Raw genomic sequence first — 25837 nt, forward strand, 5'->3', positions numbered from 1 at the left:
ACAACTAGTCTTATTTTGATACGTTATATCAATTTGTATGATCTATAGAGGTCAGATGTAAACATCAACAATTAACGGTGATGACATCGTAATGGTGAGTTGAATTATTGGACCCAAACTTATCAACCAACCGTAAATATTCGCATGGACGTTACTATCACTGGTAGGGTGACCCACCATAAATAAATATCTCCAAATATCTCGACAATTACGCCACAATATTTATATATATGCCAAGCCTCAAATCAGTTTCACACAATTATAGTCACTAAATAAACGATCATGTTGTACTTAATAAGCTATGACCATTAATCATCTATAAATAATAGACTGAAAACTGGTTCCAAGTGTTTTCCATAACATCCAGACACTTTTGAGTAAAAGATAGGTTATGTGCCCTTGTTTTGAAATTAGTCTCGCTTAACAAGCCTATCGACCATTCTACGTCTGATTGACAGGTCGGGATAATCAAGACTACTTTTTTACGAAACATAACAGAAAGCTAGAACAAGAAATTGAATTTAGAAATAAGCACTTTAGCCTACTCAACAAATGTTTTAAGAAACTTGTAAAAGTAAAATGAAACTACTGCTAGTATCATGTTCCTGCTCGTACGTAACTAACGTACGAAAATTAAATGGTAGCTGGCTTTTTTTTTCGCACATATGCAGTGAATGGCCATTTTGCTCAGTAATCCCAGCCAGAATTTGGCTATTTTTTTAAAATTGCGTTAAAGTTTTAAATTTTTGTTTAGAACTGAAATAAATTAACTTTTAGTCGATCCCCACGCTAAAAACATTAACGGAATTGATTGTGTATATCTGAAATAGACACGACCGAAGCACAAAACAGTGCCAATATGCCGACGTCAAATCTAGAGTTGTAGATGATGTTATTTTTGTGAAAAATCATTGGAAGAAGCGATAAGACGTTCTGTACGGATTATACAGTCCGAAAGGCTGCAAGAAGGCTATTGTTAACAATGTAACATTGTGTCTTGTAATGTTGATGATCATCATAATGATAGTGTTTACATTTGTTTTGTTGATGTGACCTCATGACCTGTGACGTTTAGATAACGTCATATGGATATCATGGCTATTCACTGTCAGAGTCACTTCTCTGCAGGTAGGGTGAATCTGTCGTTCAGATTGGTTCCTGCTAAAGAAAGTGATTCAGAGATAGTATTTGTACTAAACCAAAAGATGCCGCTCTTAACGGTACAGTTAATGATAAAGCAATTTAAAAAATAAAACAAATGTAATTTCTAAAGCTGCTGTAATAACCAAGAAGCTAAATTTTACTGCTATTCAAAATCGTCAACAATAGATTTTTTACGGCTGTAATAGTTGATATATTTGTAGAGAATTGCACGTGCCATGGCTATTTATCGACTCAAAGAGAGTGCGGGGTAGTCAGAAATCAGTTTGAGACACGCAACTGAAGCGTGCACATTTAGCTGTGTCGAGACCAACTTTCTGTAGAGTGAATGGGTCACCCTATCACTGGGAGGGATGATATCAGGGCGAATGAATTCAATTTTAAAATTAACTTTTTTACCTTTTGCAAATTGAATTTGCCACAAAGCTTTGATTTCCACGCAGTACACACATGTTACAGTACAGTCTATTGCGCTTAGCTGAGTCAGTAATCAATCAATTAAGTACCAATCCTTTGTCTCTTGACACTAGGGACTGGGTATCATTCAGATTTGACGAATAAACTGAAACTGAGCTTACCATCTAGAATCTAATACTCGTATACAATAGATTGCCGTCCAGAAAGTATTAAATGCCATCAAGATTCATCAAAAAAACACCCAGTTTCTGCTACCGTGTAGTTTAAGAAACACTGTTTAGTTTTGACATTGGTCGTCTAGTTAAACTCCAGAAAGAAACGAACGAAAGTCAGTTATCAGCAAATCACGTGGGAAAAATTGAACAGCCGATAGAAGAATGTCAGATTTTTTTTTAGTATGTCACCACCAAAATTCTCAAAGTCGACAGATGATACTGACATGATTAGCTCTCTCGTCCATCTACAGGCCTGAAAATAACCTAAAATAGTGTGCCTGACAAAATGTTAGGCACTCAGACAGTTGTGCCTGACATTTCCACACTAGTGCCTGTCACCACCGTAGTATCAACAAAATAATAGATACTTCCAGTATAGGCCATATGGGATGTAGTCATAACGGCCCTATTTTAGTCATAACGGCCAAACAGTTTGGTTATAATGGCCAAAAGATTTGGTATTGACGGCCAAACATTTTAATTTAATGAAAAACAAGATATTGTTTTTGTTTATTAAAGATTTAACGTCCAATACGTTAGGTATGATAATATTATGGATAGGTTGATTTACTGAGTTTAAGGTCTTGAGATGAACAAGTATATTGATTTTCAATGAATTTTGATAACTAAACAGCTAAATCCATGATATTAAATGTTTTGTATACTAAATGTTAGCATGGGGCAGAACTTTATAAAAACCAAACAAATTCTAATGATTTTCTGATAATTACTTTATGAGTTGTTACTCTTAATCAGATTTAAGTGTATTAAAAATGTTTCATTATCGAAAAAAGTAAATATATGCGACAACTCTTGTAGACCGCCCAGACGATTTAGCTGCTGTGGGCGTATGTTTCATTGCCTGGCAACCTATCTTTTATATTATATTAACATTAAATTCAGGAATAACTACACTTAATACACTAAAGTAGTGAACCCAGTCAGTTTTGGGTCCTTCTGCTTTGGATCTAATTTCGTTTCCTGTATGCATATTATATCTATTTTGGATTAGCTAACAAGGTGGTTCAATTCTGTCATACGTGGTCTGATCAAATATTATACCTATCTTTGATAAAAATAACAATTGACTTTTATCATTTGACAAAAATAACAATTCATTCGTCAGACAAAGGAAAGAGGTGAGTACTAATTAATCAACTGATTGAATAATCCCTAATTAGGTACTTCACACCCTCTGATCAGTGATTAGGTAATAAAAGTAAAAGACTTTTGTGTTTTTAACAATTTTCAAGTGTAAATAATTTAATTAAACCAACCTGTATTGGACGTTAAATCTTTAATAAACAACAACAAGCAATCCATTCGGTTTTTTTTTCCATGTATTAAATTAATGTTTAGCTAATGTATGTATTTATATTATCTGTTAGGCAATATCTTTGTGAATAAATATCATTTCCTGCATGTAAAAAATGGTTTATATTTTCTTGGCCGTTATGACTAAATTGTTTGGCCGTTTCGACCAAATATTTTTGCCGTTATGACCAAATTTTGTGGCCGTTATGGTTTAGGGCCGTTATGTCTATAACCCGGCCATATGCCTACTAAAGTTCCCCTTGCTTATTTCATTATTAAAGTAGCTAAGTCTGTAACTCAATATCATCCAAAATCTTCGACAATGAAAACACAAATTATTTGTCAATTTAAATCAACATTTATGTTGTGATCTTACTGGGAAAAGATGGGCTTCTGGTATCATTAAGAACAAACGCTCTGTGTAAAATTAATGTTACTTAAAGTGGTTACCCCAGATGTTCAAAAAGCTTTCAAAAAATAAGCTTCTGCAAAGCAGAGAAGAATTTTGTAAATTTTAATATCATATGTATATTGTATGTACTTGTGTAAATAAAAATTACTGAAAAAATCTGATAGATATTTGTTCTTTTTTGGGCAGCAAAAAATATATGGCTAAAAAATTAAAATGAAAAATTGGCAGAAAAATAATGAAACCCAGAGTGAGCACTGGTTATAACTTTTGGCCAATCACACTATTTTACCGAGATTTCGCCTAATAGTTTGGATGCAGCTATGGCGGGTGTGGCGCCAGGCAGGGTAAGCTTACTCTTCCTGACACCTGTTACCACTGTTTGTCGTGTATTTTGTACACGGTGAACAGTCCATATGCTGATTACACTATTTTGCCTTATTACACTATTTTGCCTATACCATTTTTTTAGGATTTCGAATTTTGTCTAATGATTTGGATTGTTCGTACTTGGTTTTATTTTATTTTATATATTACAAGAAACTAATAATGTTATAACATTTATATATTACAAGAAACTAATAATGTTATAACATTTATATATTACAAGAAACTAATAATGTTATATTTTTTATATATTACAGGAAACTAACGATGATATAACTTTTCATCAATGTAAAGTATGTGATGAAATTTTTCAAAGTTTTTGTAGTTTAGAAAACCACTACAAAGTGCATGTTAAAGAAGAGAAATCTGATGATGTAGATGAATATTGTCATGTTCGTTTTAAAGAAGAGAAATCTGATGATGTAGATGAATATTGTCATGTTCGTTTTAAAGAAGAGACAACTGATGATGATGTAGATGAATATTGTCATGTTAAAGAAGACACAACTGATGACGTAGATGAATATTGTCATGTTGAAGATGAGAAAACTGATGATGTAGATGGCCTGCAGCAACACACGAGAACTCATATTGTAGAAAATGCCTTTAAATGTGGTGTTTGTAGTAAATCATTCACATGTAGTAGTAAACTTCAGAGACATGTAAGAATTCATACGGGTGAAAAACCCTATAAATGTGATGTTTGTAGTAAATCATTTAGTAACCGTAGCGATCTACACAGACATATGAGAATTCATACTGGTGAAAAACCCTTTACATGTTATATTTGTAGTAAATCATTTACTGATAGAAGTAATCTTCACAGACATATCAGACTTCATACAGGTGAAAAACCCTTTACATGTGGTGTTTGTAGTAAATCATTTACTAACAGTAGTCATCTACACAGACATATCAGAATTCATACTTGATGGAAAACCTTTTACATGTGGTGTTTGTTGTAAATCATTTACTAACAGTAGTCATCTACAGAAACATATCAGAATTCATACTTGATGAAAAACCTTTTACATGTGGTGTTTGTTGTAAATCATTTACTAACAGTAGTCATCTACAGAAACATGTCAGAATTCATACTGGTGAAAAGCACTATAAATGTGATGTTTGTAGTAAATCATTTACTAACAGTAGTAAACTACAGAGACATATCAGAATTCATACTTGATGGAAAACCTTTTACATGTGATGTTTGCGGTAAATCATTTACTAACAGTAGTCATCTACAGAAACATATCAGAATTCATACTTGATGGAAAACCTTTTACATGTGATGTTTGCGGTAAATCATTTACTAACAGTAGTCATCTACAGAAACATATCAGAATTCATACTGGTGAAAAGCACTATAAATGTGATGTTTGTAGTAAATCATTTACCAACAGTAGTCATCTACAGAGACATATCAGAATTCATACTGGTGAAAAACCTTTTACATGTGGTGTTTGTAGTAAATCATCTAGTAACCGTAGCGATCTACAGAAACATATCAGACTTCATACTGGTGAAAAACCTTTTACATGTGATGTTTGTAGTAAATCATTTACTGTCAGTAGTCATCTACAGAAACATATCAGAATTCATACTTGATGAAAAACCCTTTACATGTGATGTTTGTAGTAAATCATCTAGTAACCGTAGCGATCTACAGAAACATATCAGACTTCATACTGGTGAAAAACCTTTTACATGTTATATTTGTAGTAAATCATTTACTAACAGTAGTAATCTTCAGAGACATATCATAATTCATACTGGTGAAAAACCTTTTACATGTGATGTTTGTTGTAAATCATTTACTAACAGTAGTAATCTTCAGCAACATATCAGAATTCATACTGGATGAAAAACCTTTTACATGCGATGTTTGTAGTAAATCATTTACCAACCGTAGCGATCTACACAGACATATGAGAATTCATACTGGTGAAAAACCTTTTACATGCAATGTTTGTAGTAAATCATTCACTGATAGAAGTAATCTTCAGAGACATATCAGACTTCATACAGGTGAAAAACCCTTTACATGTGGTGTTTGTAGTAAATCATTTACTAACAGTAGTAATCTACAGAAACATATCATAATTCATACAGGTGAAAAACCTTTTACATGTGATGTTTGTAGTAAATCATTTACTAACAGTAGTAATCTACAGAGACATATCAGAATTCATACTTGATGGAAAAACCTTTTACATGTGATGTTTGTAGTAAATCATTTACTAACAGTAGTCATCTACAGAGACATATCATAATTCATACTGGATGAAAAACCTTTTACATGTGGTGTTTGTAGTAAATCATTCTCTGATAGTAGTAATCTTCAGAAACATATCATAATTCATACTTGATGAAAAACCTTTTACATGTGATGTTTGTAGTAAATCATTTACTAACAGTAGTCATCTACAGAGACATATCAGACTTCATACAGGTGATAAACCCTTTACATGTGGTGTTTGTAGTAAATCATTTACTAACAGTAGTCATCTACAGAGACATATCATAATTCATACTGGATGAAAAACCTTTTACATGTGATGTTTGTAGTAAATCATTTACTAACAGTAGTCATCTACAGAGACATATCAGAAGTCATAGTGGACAAAAACCCTTTACATGTGGTGTTTGTAGTAAATCATCTAGTAACCGTAGCGATCTACAGAAACATATCATAATTCATACTGGTGAAAAACCTTTTACATGTGGTGTTTGTAGTAAATCATTTACTAACAGTAGTCATCTACAGAGACATATCAGACTTCATACAGGTGATAAACCCTTTACATGTGATGTTTGTCGTAAATCATTTACAGTACTGGTCAAGTGGAAGTTTGAAATTAGTCCTTGGTCGGTGTTTTTTCCGCTCAAGAATGGCGGTGTTTTCTCATTTGCACTCCACGAAAATATCGGCATTCTTGGCAGAAAAAACACGGCGGAAATATAAAAAACGCGGGGGATTATAGTCCGCGAAAATATATAAACTGCGGCGGATTATAGTCCGTGAAAATATAAAAACCACAGCGGATTATAGTCCGCGAAAATATAAAAACAGCGGCGGATTATAGTCCCCTAATAAATATAGTCGGCCCGCAAAAACTTGCCAAACCAGAATTAGAATATGCACCAGATTTGTACCTCAAATTGATTAGTTTCTTTTCCTAATAAGTTGAAAGAAATTGAAATAAATGTGAAACACAATTAAACGATCAAATCCGACGGCTGCGCTAGATTTATATTACCGCTGATTGTTTGTATTATATTGATGATATTTGATGTCTTTATTCGTATTTAAACTATTTTATATGATAAACTTTATTATATTATATTATATTATACGTGTACTTTGGGCCGGAGGCCTTTGATACAGAATAAATTATTATTATTATTATTATAATAATGGCTGCTGAACGATTTAATAACAAAAGGTGAATTGTATGCATTGATAATTACATGAACATAAAACATTTAAACATATACCACAGTCTATGTTGCTATTTTGGGTGTCAACTGTTAATTTTACACGAGGCAATGAAACCATTTTTCATGAATTCGGTTAACACCATCGGAAAATTTGCGACAAATTGTCTACAAATATATTTAGAAAGGACCATCTTTTATGCCTAATGAACATCGGTATAGAAAGAACATACACATATGTGTAGCTATTGTGGATGTCAACGCTTAATCCGACAATGAAACCATGTTTCGTGAATTCTGATTCATGTAGAATGGTCTGAAAAAGTATTCATGGAGTAGCAATTCGCACCCTTACATGTAGCTTTAAGCATGGAGAGTAATTTAAGTGTTTTGTTGTTAGTACATGCAGCATAAATATATAATATTGAACTTTTAGCGGACAAAGCGGGCGATAAATTTTGAGAGTTTGTGTATGTCAATTAAATGATAATTCGGCAACACGAATGCAACCGCACTCAATATATACATTTACAGGTGGATCCACCATGAAAGAATGTTTACCAATTTAAGTTTAATTCTGCTTTCGGCTTTAAAGGAAAGGAAATGGGGTTTAACGTCCTACTGTTCTGCTCCTAAACTGGGATAATGAAGACGGACATAACCCATACAGTGTGCTATTGGGGAAATTTTGCCTAGGCAGCGGCGCTACGGCCTACTCTTATATCGAATTCCAACTGCCAAGGGATCTTTTACGTGCATGCCAATGTGTACACGGTACCTCGGTTTTTCGTCTCATCCGAAGGACTAAACAGCTGTCCTTGTCAGGCCCTCCGTCCTGCATCACTGACAAGGGGAAACCACGCCGGAAGATCTGGATGAACTTTCTTGGCCAATGCAGGGATCGAACACCCGACCTCCAGGCTAGCGATCCAGCGCCTTAGCCACGTGACCCCCCACTTTCGGCTTTAAAACTGACGTCTGTATCATAACACAGATCCAATTTGATGACAGATCCACACAAGATCAAAACAGATCAATTCGTATCAGTCATTGAACAGACAAGAATAACGATCGATCAATCCGTCAGACATTTATTTATTCATAATGCATTTTGAGTACCAAATGATTTAGAAGCAATTTAATTACAATTTTGTACATACACTGACAAAATATTATCAGCGTTTCTGTTAATTACATATACATGTACATCATATAAATACTTCAACAAATAAAAGGTTCTTCAATCTGTTCAACATTTCTTGTAATTACATACTCAGGTAGCTATTTTAATTACCTTCTCGGTGCTTTATTTACCCAATGGAAATATGCATATTATTAACATATGCTTCATATAAACACATCTACAAAGTAAAGGTGGGTTTTGTTTTGGTTTTTTTGGGGTGATTACTGACTAAAACTATATACATGTATGTACATTGTCGTCATTATTTCCTTCGTAGGGCGGGGGTTGGATGGCTGAATGGTTAGCGTGCGCGCGCTGTATCATAAAGTCTGTCATTGAGTCGACCGGCGTGGTTTCGAATCCCCGGTTGTGCGTGGCAAGGAGTAGGGTCACCTGTCCAACCTCGTGGGTTTTCTCCGGGTCCTCCGGTTTCCTCCCACAGCTAAAGACCTCTACGCGCAAGCAAATTATGTAAATAAAATTAAACCATATGTTAGTCCCGAAATGACCTAGTTTGTGTCGAGTGGACGTTAAACCCCATTTCTCTCTCTCTCTCCCTTCGTAGGGCGTCATTAATAAGCGGGACGATACGGTCTTTCCAGACCTTGACGTCAGAGACCTCAGGATAGTAATGGAGTACATACCGTTTAATTCATGTTTTTCTCCTATGTTCCAATTCTAATTTTTGCTTTTTTCCCCCTCCAAAATACGAATAATGGTGACTTTTATTTTCCTCTTAAATAATTCTGGGAATAGTCTAATAGTAACTTTAGAAGCAAAATTTCCTATATTTAATGAGTGAGTTTTTATTTTTTTTAGTTCCACAACGGAAATTCTATATTCGTCCGGAATATCATCAAACACAGTCACGTCTGTGACTATAGCTGGCTGGCAAATTTCCACTGGCTCTTTTCTATTTTTTAAGAATTTTTTCCTGATTTTCTTATTCTCTTCATAATGACGTCCAGCGAATGCATTATCGTAGAGCTACAATCCCATTTCTTCCTAGCAGGACTGGTTTGTTCCAAATAGTCCAAGTCAGGTAAGGCTGCGAGTAGGGAAAAGTCTAACTCTGGTTCTGGTGTGGCTGCTGGTGCTGGTATTGGCAGGAGTGCTGCTGGTGCCACAGCATTTGGTGCTGGTGTTGCTGCTGGTGCCTTTTTGGCTACTGTTGGTGAGGCGGAATTTGGTGCTGGTGCTAAAGTATATGCAATGGCTCGTGCTGTTTGTGTATGGATATGTGCTGGAGTTGGAGTTGGCGTTGGTGCAGGGGTTGGTTCTGGTGATGTTGTGAAATGAAATGAAATGGGGTTTAACGTCCTACTGTTTTGCTCCTAGGTGATGTTGTGACCTCTGGTGCGGCATTTGGTGCTGGTGTTAAATTCAATGCAATGACTGGTGCTGTTAGTGTCTGGATAGGTGCTGGTATTGGCATGGTTGCTGGTGGTGCAATTGCTGGTTCTGGCTGTCGTGTCTACTGGTGTTTCTGGTGCTACGGCATTTGGTGCTGGTCCTTGGGTTGGCGTTGGTGCTGTTGTGGCTACTGGTGTCTCGGAATTTGGTGCTGAAGTATGTGCAATGGCTGGTACAGGTGCGGGGGTTGGCGTGGGCTCTAGTGCTGTTGTGGCTACGAATGCTACGGCATTTGGTACAATGGCTGGTGCTGTCTGGATAGGTGTTGTGATTGATGGTGTTGTTGTGGCTGATGGTGCTATAATAATAATAATAATAATAATAATATATATTGCTTATAGACCGTTACACACAAATTGTCTCAACCGTCTTTACATGGGCGTACTACACATAGTATATACATAATAATAAATGAATAAACACTACCAATAACTCATAAAAAATCTCAATTAAAGATATACAAATGTATGCCTATAAAAACATTAGATTGACTAGTAGTTATTGCCTAAATGAATAAATATGTTTTGAGGTTGGATTTAAACAGGCTGAATTTAGGGCTAACGGTGCTTGTATCAATGTGGCTGTGGTGGCTGGGAACCCAACAATCAATCTCCGTACTACGGAGGCATACTTCTGAAAAGAAAAGATAAAGTATGTTAATATATAACATTTTTAATCAATATGCAAAAAATGTGTCTTTTTGATATTTCATGTACCATGGATAAGCCAGATGCGGTAAACGGAAAGTTGGTTATCATCCATAGATCTACATGATATAAAATGGTCCAAGATAATTGCTAATTGTATGATGTCAAACACCATTACATTTTGATATGATTATTATTATTATTAATATACATGTACATGATCCAAGATAAACATGCTCATGGAGACTTTTGGCAAGCCTAAATTTATAAAGATTCGAAATTATTTTTTATACGTCCACTATTTCATGTGGACGTATATTGTCGTCGCCCCTGTCCGTCCGTCCACAATTGTTTGTGGACACTCTACAGGTCACAATTCTTATCCGATTTTGACGAAACCTGAAATATAGGTTTATCTCCAAAAGATCTCGACTGCTTTCGATATTGCCATGTATCGGATCGAAACTTCATCGATTCGGTGTTTGTACCAAAAATCACGTTTTTAGCTTGTGGACCCTATAGAGGTCACAATTTTTATCCGATTTTGTTGAAACTTGAAATATAAGTTTATAACCCAAAGATCTCGGTTCTTTTCGATATTCGCGCATATCGGGCCGTAACTTTCTGAATTATGGCCCCTGATTGTACGAAAAATCGCGTTTTAGCTTGTGTACCCTATAGAGGTCATAATTTTTATCCGATTTCATAAACCGTACTATTATATCACCGTTACACCCTAAGAACGACTGAGTTCGAAAATCGGCCCAAAATTGACAGACAAAATGGCCGCCGTTCGTTCTCAAATAGCGTAAAAATACGGTATATCAAGGTTGTGGATTCTATAGAGGTCACAATTTTTATCCAATTTTGTTGACACTTGAAATGTAAGTTTATAACCCAAAGATCTCGGTTCCTTTGGATATTCGCGCATATCGGACCGTAACTTCTTGAATTATGGCCCCTGATTGTACGAAAAATCGCGTTTTTAGCTTGTGGACTCTATAGAGGTCATAATTTTTATCTGATTTAAAATAAAACTTATTATTATATCACCGTTACGCCCTAAGGGCAGTTGAGTTCGAATTTCGTGAAAATCGGCCCAAAATTGACAGACAAAATGGCCGCCGTTCGTTCTCAAATTGCGTAAAAATATGGTATATCAAGGTTGTGGACTCTATAGAGGTCACAATTTTTATCCGATTTTGTTGAAACTTGAAATGTAAGTTTATAACACAAAGATCTTGGTCCCTTTCGATATTTGCGCATATCGAATTGTAATTTCCTGAATTATGACCCTTGATTGTAGGAAAAATCACTTTCTTCTTAGCTTGTTCTCTATCCATCTTTCGAAAATGTGGGCGTATCCTGCCTGGCAGCCGCTGGTTTCTTTAATAGTTCAGTGACTGTCGGGCGACTTCAGTCCCTCCACTTGCCAAAAGTCTCTAATACTAATTAACATGTACGTGTAACAATGACGCCCCAATAAAGTGTTTAAAATTGACGAAATTTGTTGCTTAAAATGATTCGTCAAAATAATTAAATAAAAAGAAAATCTGAGTTGGATTTATAAAAACTATTGATTATTTCCATGTTCTGATAATTGAATAAACATCTATAAGTTAATTAGTCTTCTAAATCCACTTCTTTTTATAATGACAAGTGTGACAAAATCATGGCGACACTGTATATTAACACCGTGATAAGTCACACCCGAATGTCTAGATTTCTGGGGCCTGTTTCACGAAATTTTAACTAAGATAAAATCCAAATTTTAGTAATTTGATTGGATAATATTAGATTTATTTTAGTGCTTAGCCAATCAAAATTGAAGTAGCTACTAAAATTTGGATTTTATCTTTAGTTAAAATTTCGTGAAACAGGGTCCCGACTTGCAAACCCATCAACCTGGTGACATCTGGTAAAATGTGTATTTAAGTGTAAAATGATGTGGAAAGTTGGCCTATAAATCAGTAGAGAAATCAAATAATGGTCAAGGGAAAATCTTCTCAAGCAGAGAAAATCGCATATCGTCATATCGTCCAGTAAGTCTCACATCTACTCTATGCAAAACACTGGAAACAATAATCACAAATAGACTGAAATTTCACTGTGAAAGCAATAACATCTTCACAAATCAGGAAAGCGGCTATCGCTCCGATAGGTCAACACCAGACCATATAATTAGATTACAACATGACATCTCCAGAGCATTCACAGCCAAACGATACCTTTGTGCCATCTTTGTCGACTTAACAAAGGCCTTTGACCTTGAACAACTTAGGCATAATCAAAAAATCTCTTCAATACACCCTAAAACAAGTTTCAAAGTGGGCAAATGACTGGGGTTTCAAAATTGCAGAAGGGAAAACGGTAGCAATACCGTTTCATCCAACTGACAATAACAGGAAAATTGATTTAAATCTTAACGGGTCAAAAATTGAATTCAAAACAGGGGCCAAATTTCTTGGAATGACATTCGACTTGGAACTATCTTGGAAGCTTCATATTGATGGCGTAGTTAGTCGAACATCTAAAACACTCAACATGATGAAATACATCAGATGGACACAATGGGGCGCCGACAGAATATCACTTATATTAATCTATGGATCACTCATCCGCTCGGTAATCGACTACGGATGTCTGGCCTATGCCAATACAAGTGATACACAACTAAATAAACTAAACATAATTCAAAACAAAGCATTAATACTAATAACAAGAGCAGCCATAGGAACCAAAACAGGTGCCCTATTACAAGATTGCAACCACGTCACACTTGCTAATCAACTGTAATCAATTAAATAATGAACGTGAAACAATGATTAAGGAACTGACAGATAGGGGAAAAACTGTTTGTCTCAAATCTCTCTTCTCTCCACAACCTGATAAAAGATACTGGACATCTCAGCTTATCTGGGACTTCATTGAAAATATAGGAATGACCAAACATGTAATAAATAAAACTAATCAATTACATCACACTCAGTAGGACGAAATCGCAAAAACGTTCCCTCGAGGGAAGCGCTAATCGTCCTACAACACTAATAATACTATGATAAAACTAAATAATTAAAGTACATTCAAATAAATCACGCTAAAACTAACAAAATATTATACATAGTAGGATGATGAGCAAAAACGTCCTCTCGAAGGAAGCCCATCCATCCTACACCACTAATAATACTCGAAACAAACGAATCAGGGTGTTAAGCGCAAAACTGTCCACAAAGAGGGAAACGCTACAAACCCAGAAGAAACTCAACGCAATATCTTTATTTGTTCGACTAAATAAGTATTGATTGTATATCATATAAAAGTCATTATATATGCATTATTGTATTTTATCAACTCTGAATAAAGATTATTTATAGATTATATATTTTAATACGCCCACATTTTCACGTGGACGTATATTGTAGTCGCCCCTGTCCGTCCGCCCGTCCGTCCACAATTGTTTGTGAACAGTCTACAGGTCACAATTTTTATCCGATTTCAATGAAACTTGAAATATAGGTTTATCACCCTAAGTTCTCGATTCCTTTCGATATTAGCATGTACCGGATCGTAACTTCATGGATTATGGCCCCTGATTGTACGAAAAATCACGTGTTTAGCTTGTGAACACTGTAGAGGTCACAATTTTTATCCGATTTGGTTTAAACTTGAAATGTATGCTTATAACCCAAAGATCTCGGTTCCTTTCGATATTCGTGCATATCGGAACGTAACTTCCTGAATTATGGACCCTGATTGTACGAAAAATCGCGTTTTTAGCTTGTGGACCCTATAGAGGTCATAATTTTTATCCGATTTAAAAAAACCGTATTATTATATCACCGTTACACCCTAAGGATGACTGAGTTCGAATTTCGTGAAAATCGGCCCAAAACTGACGGACAAAATGGCCGCCATTCATTCTCAAATAGCTTAAAATATATGGTATATTAAGGTTGTGGACCCTATAGAGGTCACAATTTTTATCCGATTTTGTTGAAACTTGAAATGTAAGTTTATAACCCAAAGATCTCGGTTCCTGTCGATATTCGCGCATATCGGTCCGTACCTTCCTGAATTATGGCCCCTGATTGTACGAAAAATCACGTGTTTAGCTTGTGGACCCTATAGAGGTCACAATTTTTATCCGATTTAAAAAAATCGTATTATATCACCGTTACACCCTAAGGACGGCTGAGTTCGAATTTCGTGAAAATCGTCCCAAAACTGACAGACAAAATGGCCGCCCCTCGTTCTCAAATTGCGTAAAAATATGGTATATCAAGGTTGTGGACCCTATAGAGGTCACAATTTTTATCCGATTTTGTTGAAACTTCAAATGTAAGTTTATTACCCAAAGATCTCGGTTCCTTTCGATATTTGCGCATATCGTTTTAGCTTGTTTTCTATCCATCTCTCTAAAATGTGGGCGTATCCTGCCTGGCAGCCGCTGGTTATTATCTCTTATCGACTAAATAAGTATTGATTGTAGATCGCATTAAGTTAATATATATGCACTACTGTATCTTTTTTAATATTTTCAAATTCTATTCTTTCTTTTCTTTCTTTCTTTCTTTTTTCTCTCTCCCTCTTCTTCTTTTAAATTATTTTACTATTATTATTATTCTTTTATTATTATTATTATTTTAGCCCCCCCCCCCCCCCCCGAAGCCTTACTAGACGAAATAAATCCAAATCACCATAAGACCAGATACTCTCTTTTCTCTTTTCAGGTGCTGGATTCTTCCTTCAGAGAACCAACAACAAAAGGAATGAATTATAGAAATAAAGATGAATTAACACCACCATACCGGACAACAAACCCGAATGGAAGGAAGAATGGACCAGGACCTAAACTCACCAACAAGCCCCAAGGAAGAGTTGCACCGCCCTGCCATTCAACAGGACAGAACGACCAGACCGACCAAATTGACCCAATATATATATATATATATATGTACATAATATGTTTAAATGTTCGTCCACTTTCATGTCTGTCAAATGCCCGTATGTAAATGTCTATGTCTGTCTAAATGTTCGTCCATGTCCATGTCTGTTTTTGTCACAACTGTGTGTCATATGTCTGTGATTGTCCCAATTTGCACTTCTTTTTTCCGCACTTGTTATATCATGTCTCGTCCTTTTATCTATTGTTTGTACATATATATCTAAAAAAAACTAATTATCCGTTTTAATCTATTAATCACATTGTAAATATAACATGTAATTGTCTGCGATATCACTTCGGTGGAAGCGGACGTTAAATAAAGCTATTTCACATACACACACACACAAAATAATGGTCACTTTGTTTTACAATGCCTTTTAAGATACCACGCCACAACATACTAGAGATAATTGAACTTCACCAGAAAGGTTGGACCCCTGCCGGAATTAAGAGATTTTTGGAAGAAAACGACATTAAAGTCACTTGGACAGCAGTAAAAAAGGTCATCAAAAATCACGAAGACGGTGAAATTCAACACACTATAGATACGACAGAACGCCAACCAAAGTTCAGGAAACTGACGGAAGAAGACTTGAGTTTAATTCAAACGACTCTACAGAGAAGTGAGACGAACGTAAGTCGATCTACAGTTCAAAGGGGCATAGCTGCAGCTGGATATACAGCAACAACCCCTAGGTACTGCCAGCTAATTCGAGAAAGAAAACCGCGTTACATTTTGTCAAGAACTAATAGAAACTAACGACTTATTTGAAAACGTCATATTTACAGACGAATGTACGATTCAGCTGCACGACAATAAGACCGTGGCATACAGAAAGAAAGACACAGGAGCCCCCCACCAATCCAGACCCAAACATCCTTTAAAACTCCATTTGTGGGGTGGAATAAGCAAAAAAGGTCCAACCAATCTTCTGATTTTTGATGGGATCATGGCCAGCAATTTTTATGTTACAGAAATTCTTGAAAAAACACTTCTGCCATACATAAATGACAAATTTCCAGAAGGACACAGATTTCAACAAGACAACGACCCCAAACACACGTCTAAACTATCCAAGAACTTCAATAAGAATAATGGGATCAACTGGTGCCCATGGCCATCCGAGAGTCCGGATTTGAACCCAATCGAAATGGTTTGGAACATGCTAAAGAGAAATGTGAGCAAACGAAACCCAAAATCTAAAGAAGAGCTAACAACACATTGTCAACAGAATTAACGGCAGGCGTTTGCCAGAGGTGTGTAGAACATTTATAAAAGGTTGTGCCCGTCGTCGTAGCAATAGTTGGGCGCGCAACAGGCGATATTCCCAAAAGATTATTTGGACCAGAACCTTCAGCTGGTAAAGATTGTGTTTATTTTGATGCTCAATTGGGCACTGAGAAACTACAGACACAATCTTCACACAATAATATCTGTTATGAACGAAAGATTATCTGTTATTGTCATTTATCGTCCACCTAGCAGAGATGCTGAAACTGTCTCGAACTTTTTTAGTGAATTTCCCAGTGTTTTAGACAAACTTGCTTGTTCGGGCAATAGACTTCTACTTCTTGGAGATTTTAATTTTCACCTGCAGGATCTTACCGATACAAACGCTGTTCGATTTAATGACTTACTTAGAGCATATTCCCTTTGTCAGCATGTTTCAGTTCCCACACATAATCGTGGTAATATTTTGGATTTAGTTATATCTAGAGACTGTGAAAATCTTATTCATAACGTAAGTGTTTCGAATAATCTCATCTCTGATCATTTTCCAGTTAATTTTAATCTGAGTATTCGGAAGCCCCCACTTCAAACTAAAACACTCACTTTTAGAAACTTCAAGAAACTTGATAAAGGGTGTTTTATTAATGAACTTCAGAATGCTAATTATTTCTCAATTTCTCAACTCGAAGATGTCAATGAAAAAGCCAGTGCTTATAATAGTATAATAGTAGATGTTCTTGATCAAATTCTACCACTCAAGTCCAAAACTATTACTATCCGACCAAATAATGCTTGGTTTACTGATGAGTTACTTGAACTAAAAAAACCGAATACTAAGGCAGAGAAAACTTGGTATAAGACCAAACTTCATGTTCATAAGGAAATCTTTAAATCTAAGAAGAATGAACTCAACTATAAAATAAAAGAGTGCAAGAAATCATATTTTTCTAATAGAATTGAAAACAGTAAAAATAAGCAACGTGAATTATTTAAAATATCAAAATCTCTTCTTGATCATACACATGGTCAAACAATTCTACCAGAATCTGATAATCAATTTGAACTTGCATGTAAATTTTCAAACTATTTTTCAGAGAAAATTCAAAGAATCCGCTCGGAATTAAAACCAACGCTATTAGCAGGCGGTGAAAATCACAATTGCGATTCTCAAATCCCTCTCAAAAATTAGTGAAAGAATCTTCTAAAACCACTTGTTCCTTGGACCCAATTCCATCCAAATTCATAGTGGATAATCTTAATGTGTTTTCTCCGGTTATTACCGATATCATCAATTCTGCTATAAGTGAAAATTGTGTCCCTGATGTATTTAAGCATGCCATTGTTTTTCCTTTAATCAAAAAGCCCAGTCTTGACATAAATCTTGAAAGAAACTACAGACCAGTATCTAATTTAAGTTTTATATCGAAGCTTTTAGAACGTTGTATTTCAAAACAGTTAGTGTCCCATATAAGTGATCATGATTTATTGGAAAAGTTCCAAAGCGCCTACAGAATATACCATAGCACTGAAACAGCTCTCATACGCGTACACAATGACATCAACTTATCTGTAGATCAGAGTGAATGTGTTCTACTTGTACTACTGGACTTATCAGCAGCTTTCGACACTGTTGACCATCTTATACTCCTAAATCGACTACATAATGTGTTTGGAATCAAAGAAAATGCTCTTGAACTTATTACTTCGTATCTAACAAACCGAGATCAAACAGTTATAGTTGGTGATCACGCTTCACCCAAAAACATTCTTTCTTGTGGCGTTCCGCAAGGATCAGTTCTGGGACCGATACTGTTTAGTCTTTATACTTCACCTCTTGGAGACATAGTACGTAAACATGGGCTGTGTTTTCAATTATACGCTGACGATACTCAGATTTATCTATCATTCAAACCCTCTGTTGACAATCATCTAATTTTTTCAAAGTCAAAACTGGAACAGTGCATAGATGACATTAAAAATTGGATGACTTCAAACTTTTTTAAATTAAACGATGACAAAACTGAATATCTACAAATTGGTTCTAAAAATGTGCTTAGTAAAGTTGACTCTGATCCTTCAATTCGTGTGTGTAAAACTGTTATATCCCCATCACTAACTGCAAGAAACAGAGGAGCCATCTTTGACTCACATTTTACAATGGAAAACCATGTTAATAATATTTGTAAGAATGGCTATTATAATCTGCGCAATATCAGCAGAATACGTAAATATTTATCTGTTGATGCTACTAGAACTTTAATTCAATCTCTTGTGATTTCACGTCTTGATTGTTTGAACTCCTTGTTAACTGGTCTACCGGATAAGCTAATTTCAAAACTACAAAAACTGCAAAATTCCGCAGCACGTCTGGTTACTGGTGTGGGTTATCATGAGCACATAACTCCAATTCTTTACACCCTTCATTGGCTTCCTGTATCATTCAGAATTGATTTTAAAATATTGTTAATTACATACAAATGTCTCAATGGTTTTGCACCCCCATACTTATCTGAATTGATACAAATCCGCACTTCGGTGAGAAACACAAGATCCTCTAGTGACGATTTACAGTTAGTACAACCTCGAGCCAGACTAGCATCCTATGGCGAGAGGGCCTTTTCGTTTTATGCACCGTTAATTTGGAATAAATTACCTTATCTTATTCGGAAATCACCTTCCATCATTACATTCAAATCGCACTTGAAAACTCATTTATTCAAACAGGCTTTTTACTGATTTTACACATTTGACTGTTTTATGGGTAGTTTTAAAAAATTTATGTCATTTTTACATTGTCTCTCTCTTCTTACTTTTTTATTTTTAGGAACTGTTTTTTTTAGGAACTTCTTTTTTATTATAAATTGAATTTTTAGGAACTTCTTTTTATTATAAATTGTATTTTACTTTGTTATTGTTAAGCGCATCTGAACACTTTGGTGAAAGATGCGGTATATAAATGTATTAAATAATAAATAATAATAATAATAATAAAAACTAAAAGCCGTAACTGGACAATAGGTCAATTTATGTTAGTGGAACATTAACCTGTCTAGTATTTGTATATATTTTTTTCTTTTGATACATTTATATTTATTTTTTGTTTATGTAAATATTTGTGATTTTTAAAATTTCAATTGTGGCTAATAAAAATATGTTGTTCTTACTTTTCTCTTGGGTGTTGGTTGGATTTGGGCCGTCTTTCGTTTGGCTGTAGGTTTGTTTGGCGCTACCACTGTCGGGGTCTTCGGAGGCTGTAGTTTTGTCTTCTTTTCTTTTTCCAAAGCTAACCATTCCCCACTGGATATGATCTCAGCCTCTTCAACCTGTTGGATGGTTCCCCACTGCACAAGACATCTCTTCCCTACCCGTATTCTACCCTCTGCAAATATTCGGGACCGGGTTACAACTTTAAAATTCCCATCGTCAAAGGATGCCAGGTAGTGGCTTGGTTCTTTCGTTTGGTCGCGTAGCATTTTTTTTTTTTTTTTTTTTAGTAATTATATTTTATTGAAATGAGAAATTATTTACAAACATGACATAAGTATACAGCACTATAAATAATAGCCATGTAGGTACGAGATATTTATTGTTAATTAATAGTCGTAGAAACAGTTCTGTAGGTACAAAAGATTTATTGTTCATTAGTAGTCATAGAAACAAACTAAAATTAGCAGACTGTCTGCTTGAAAATCTATTCTCAAAGTATGAAGTAGATACCTCTCTAGTTGCAGAATGAGAAACAGCTCAATAAAATATATTATATATATATAGAGAGAGAAATGGGGTTTAACGTCCACTCTTACTCAACACGAACTGGTAGGTCATTTCGGGACTAACATATGGTCGTAGAATAAAGAGTAATGAACTGACCACGTTTAAGGGTGCCCTTATATCCACTTCTAAAAGAATTGAGCAGAGGAAGCCCTAATCAGATTTTACAAACAATTAATTAATCCTTTTGAATTTTGTTACTTTGCCGATTCATAAGTAATTGATGTTTACCGGCATGTTATCTGGGAATTAATTGGTTATGAAAGTTGTGTAAACACTGTTCTCAGTATGTTGTTTTACCATGATGGCTATTTAACATTACTGTTTAATTGAGTATGAAAGTTGTTTTAACAATGTTCTCAATATGTTGTTTTATCATGTTGGCTCTCAGGTTTTTTTTAAATATTTATTTTAGGTGTGGGTGTATCTATTAATTTTGTAGTTTTTTGGGGATTGAATGGTTGGAAATAGGCATGTACATGTAAGCGTACGCGTACCATTTTTAATTACATGCATGACTTTTTTTTATTGATAATCCACCGAGTTCTTTGTAGAATTACAATAAAAACATAAGATAATGATATACATTTGCACATGCATATTTAAATATATGAAGATCATTGATTTCAATGTGAGATTTTCATTCAACAGATCTGAAATTAAAAATTAGAATAAATGTTACTGGAAATGTTAAGCCCACATTTACAAATATTCCAATTTCTTATACCAGCACACGTGTGCTATAAAAAAATCTTTTAATAGAATAAACACCTGGTATTTCAATGTCAGCAGGTTTGTGATTGAAACCACGGCTGTAAAACTGAGTGTACTCACTTTTCTTTATTTTAATAGAATAAACACTTGTAATCAAACTGTCAAGTGTACTCACTTTTCTTTATTATTTGCCGACATACTAAAAAGGTAAATGGCTTCGTAGCACATTGTTGTTTTAAAAACAAAATCCAAAACAACAACATAGTAACTGTATACAAACTACGTACATGTGTGTAAATGTATAAGGCATTAATGGACAGTCAAGCGGGCTTTAACTAAAGCTAATTCACGAATGTGCAGGTAACTATACGTTGATTTAAATGTACGTCTAAATGAATACAAATACATATTCATGTAACAATAAATGAATGACATTAAATTGCGCCGTGGACACATTGAAATTTCTTCGGCGTTTTAACGAATCCGCGGGGGTCGGTGGTTTAACAAATCCGCTGTGGTCGGTGGTTTAACAAATCCGCTGTGGTCGGCGGTTTACTCAAATTCGCGTAGGAAATTTAGAGTGGGGTCTGAGCGGATTAATACGATGTGGTCCGCGATTTTTCATTTCCGCCTAGGTCGGACCAAGGACTAATTTTATACTTCCGCAAGACCTGTACTGTACATACAGTAGTAAGCTACATAGACATATATGAATTCATACTGGAGAAAAAAAACCTTTTAAATGTGATGTTTGTAGTAAATCATTCACCATTCACTAACAGTAGTACTCTACAGAGACATTTCAGAATTCATACTAGAGAAAAAAACCTTTACATGTGTTGTTTGTCGAAAATCATTTACATGCAGTAGTACTCTACAGAGACATATCAGAATTCATAGTAAAGAAAAACCCTTTACATGTGATGTTTGTAGTAAATCATTCACACATAAAAGTGGCTTAGAGAAGAAACATGAGAGTTCATACCAGAGGGAAACCTTATAAATGTGATGTTTGTAATACATCATTTTCTGACAGCTGTACTCTCCAGAAATGAAATGAAATGGAGTTTAACGTCCTACTGTTCTGCTCCTAACCTGGGCTAATGAAGACGGGCCTACGCCATACAGTGTGCAATGAGGGAAATTTTGCCCGGACAGCGGCACTACGGCCTACTCTTATATCGAATTCCAACTGCCAAGGGATCTTTTACGTGCACGCCAATGTGTACACGGGACCTCGGTTTTTCGTCCCATCCGAACGACTAGACAGCTTTCCTTGTCAGCCCCTTCGTCCTGCATCACTGACAAGGGAGAACCACGCCGGAAAATCTGGATGAACTTTCTCGGCCAATGCAGGGATCGAACACCCGACCTCCAGGCTAGCGAGCTAGCGTCTTACCCACTTAGCCACGTGATCCCCACTCTCCAGAAACACAGATGGATTCATATTGATGTTTGTAGTAAACATTTCGTAATAGTAGTACCCTACAAACACACATGTGGAACCCTACAAACACACATGTGGAACCCTACAAACACACATAAGAACTCATACTGGTAAAAAAACCTTTTAAATGTGATGTTTGTAGTAAATCATTCCCAAAGGAGTAGTTTGCTGAAAAGGCACATAAAAATGCTTAAGTGTTTTTTAGAGCATTAGTAACAGCGAAAAAATAAAGTATTGTTAGAGCATATTAAGTAAGCACTTGACACAGTTTTGAATAGAATAAAATTAGTGCAAAAAAATGCTGCATGTCTCATATCCCCCGTTTGCTGGAAAAGGGCCAATATTGTCCCTATCTACAGAAAAGGTGATATTCACAACTGTTCCAACTACAGACCTATCTCATTGCTAAGCTCTCTGGGTAAGGTCTTTGAATCACTTCTTCGGAAACATATCCATAACTTCATTTTAAATGAAATGAAATGAAATGGGATTTAACGTCCTATTGTTCTGCTCCTAACCTGGGCTAATGAAGACGGGCCTACGCCATACAGTGTGCTATGAGGGAACTTTTGCCCGGACAGCGGCACTACGGCCTACTCTTATATCGAATTCCAACTGCCAAGGGATCTTTTACGTGCACGCCAATGTGTACACGGGTCCTCGGTTTTTCGTCCCATCCGAACGACTAGACAGCTGTCCTTGTCAGGTCCCCTGTACTGCACCACTGACAAGGGCCTTCTACTCAAAATCCAATCAATAGGTACGTGTATGAGAGGGAAAACTTACAAACTTATTGTTAGTTACTTACAAAATCGCTCTCAGAAAGTCGTCTTATAAAATAAATGTTCATTAAGTAAATGTTACTCCTGGAGTTCCCTGAGGCTCTATTTTAGGCCCTCTCCTTTTCCTGGTTTATCAGATAAGTTACAGAAACTCCATAGGCTTCCAGTACGAGTGATGGTTCAATTTAAAGCTCTTGTGAATGTGTTTAAATCCATTTATTCTGACACCGCACCCAGTTATTTAAAAGAACTCCATTGGTGAATATACTAAGATGTGGAATGATCTTCCAAAAATCCTTTGTGAGTCCTCTTCCATCCAAAACTTTAAAAAAAATGGTTTTGAAGTGTTTTTTTAGTGAATGTGCTCAGAAACACTCATGTGTAATGAAACAATATATAAATTGAACAACAACAATAATAATAACAAAATAAAATTATGGTATAAATAATAAAAATAAAACTTTTACAAAATCTCAAGTTTTATAATTGTATGTATGTAGTTTGACTTGGACTGTCTGTGGTAAAGTTAATAATATGAATGTCTATGCTGTAGCCATCTGTATAGTAGTTAAGAGTGTATCCGCGAGAAGACCATGCAAAAATCGCAAAAAGTGCTAAGATGGGGGGGGGTCGGAAGTTTTTGATCAAACTTATGGTATGACACCCCCTTGGGGCAAGAGGTAACATGCTGAAGTGGTTACAGTCTGATGTCGCTATAAAGGACTGTACAGGAATTATTCATTTTAGGGGTAAAATTGCGGTTTTCACATGTGTATTTATCACCTTTTTAAAGCACAGACTGCATTCTATGGTGGAATAGCAACCTTCTAATTTTGAACCTGTCTGATACAGCGGGTGGTCAACTTTACCCCAGCACTAATTTGAAAAAAAAAATCAGTACATACTAATTTTGTGTGGACTTGTTTTAGGGTACCATATTCACATTGTCCTTATAGTGCAGAAAAAGATACACTGTAACTTTTTCTTTCATGGTCGCAAGTAGAATTTCTTTGGATGGTTTTGAAGTGCTAAGCACATAGTATCCATAGGTGTAAAAAAAATGACCGGAATGCAACATACTTAAAATATACAGCTTATTGAAAAGTGCTAAAAAAAAGCTTTTGTGATACATTTTTTTGCGAATTTAATTGGAGAAATAAAATTTTTGACTTTTATACGTTTTCATCATATCCATAGCCATTATTTGTACCATGTTGTACTCTATATAAGTGTGTATTTGTATTTATTGTATATTTGGTATTGTCGTATTGTCCCTTTAACATATTTGTCTCTTTAAGATTTCATTTTCAAACAAGTACCGAAAATGGCTACAAAATGTTTAATTTCAGAGCATGTTTCCACTATTCATTTTGGGACACATCCACTGATTTCTACAATACAGAAATGTGGAAGCTTAAATATTAACGGCAACGAAGCCTAATTGCGTCGAAGTGGGTGACATTGAACAGTGTAGTATGGTAGCTACAGCTCTCGGGCACCGTCAGCTGCACCTTCAGGGCCGGATTTAGAATAAGAGAGGCCCTAGGCAAACCCCCTGAACAGGGCCCACGACATGGACCTTGGGGCCCTGGGACAAGCAACTCGGTGAGAGGGTGGGTCGGGGGAAGTCATGCGGTTGGTGGTTCGAATCTCACTTTTAGGTGAATTTTTTCATTTTCGTTGGATTATTTTATTTAAAATAATGTCTATTTGAGAGTAATAGATATGTTTGTTAAGATTGAGCACGTCGAAACTCCAATGGAAGGTCGTAGACAACTGCAGAAGTCAATTCCCGTTGACGCCAGATGAGCCATGAACGATTACAGGCCTTTGAAAGTATTTTTTTTGAAGATATTTTTATAAAACAGATACTAATGTATTTTAGGGCTGGTAGTAAACACCATATGAATGAAAAGGAAAATAAATTGTTAGGTTTTTTTTATCTACTACGGTTAATTATCTCCAAAATAGGGAAATTACAGGTTAATTTCATGGGTTATTGTTTCCTTTACCTAGTTTTCGTCAAGTCGATTCCGGTCATTTTTATTTTATGTATCAAATGTTGGGAGGTTGCTTGTTCACGTGAGCATAAATTTTTTAAACCCACCCCATGAAAGAAGTAGCTATTGGGCGTCAAACTTTGGGTGACGAAAAATGGGGAATTTAGACAGGCTTTGATATCCAGTCCGTATACAGATCTCGTTCGCCAGAATCGTCTGAAGTTAATATTGTGGTAACAGCACTGAGTCATCGATAAACTGTGTGAGTTTGGTCTTTCTGCTACGTATAGTAAAGGTGTAAGGACTTGCCAAAGTTGGCATTTGAGAAAAGACAGATTTTGGCAATTTCACCATATGAAAAAT

At 35.6% G+C, this 25837-nt stretch overlaps 1 protein-coding gene across 1 annotated transcript; it reads left to right on the top strand.

Moving 5' to 3' along the window:
* Nucleotides 1-5446: 5446 nt before the first annotated feature.
* Nucleotides 5447-6497, top strand: LOC126818766 (gastrula zinc finger protein XlCGF7.1-like). The gene is given in 2 exon segments (XM_050546325.2): nt 5447-5764; nt 5766-6497. Coding segments are annotated over 2 exon segments (654 nt in total). The 3' UTR covers nt 6102-6497.
* Nucleotides 6498-25837: the final 19340 nt, after the last annotated feature.

The sequence above is a fragment of the Patella vulgata genome, chromosome 1, assembly GCF_932274485.2.
Source record: "Patella vulgata chromosome 1, xgPatVulg1.2, whole genome shotgun sequence".
NCBI classification, from domain to species: Eukaryota; Metazoa; Mollusca; class Gastropoda; family Patellidae; genus Patella; species Patella vulgata.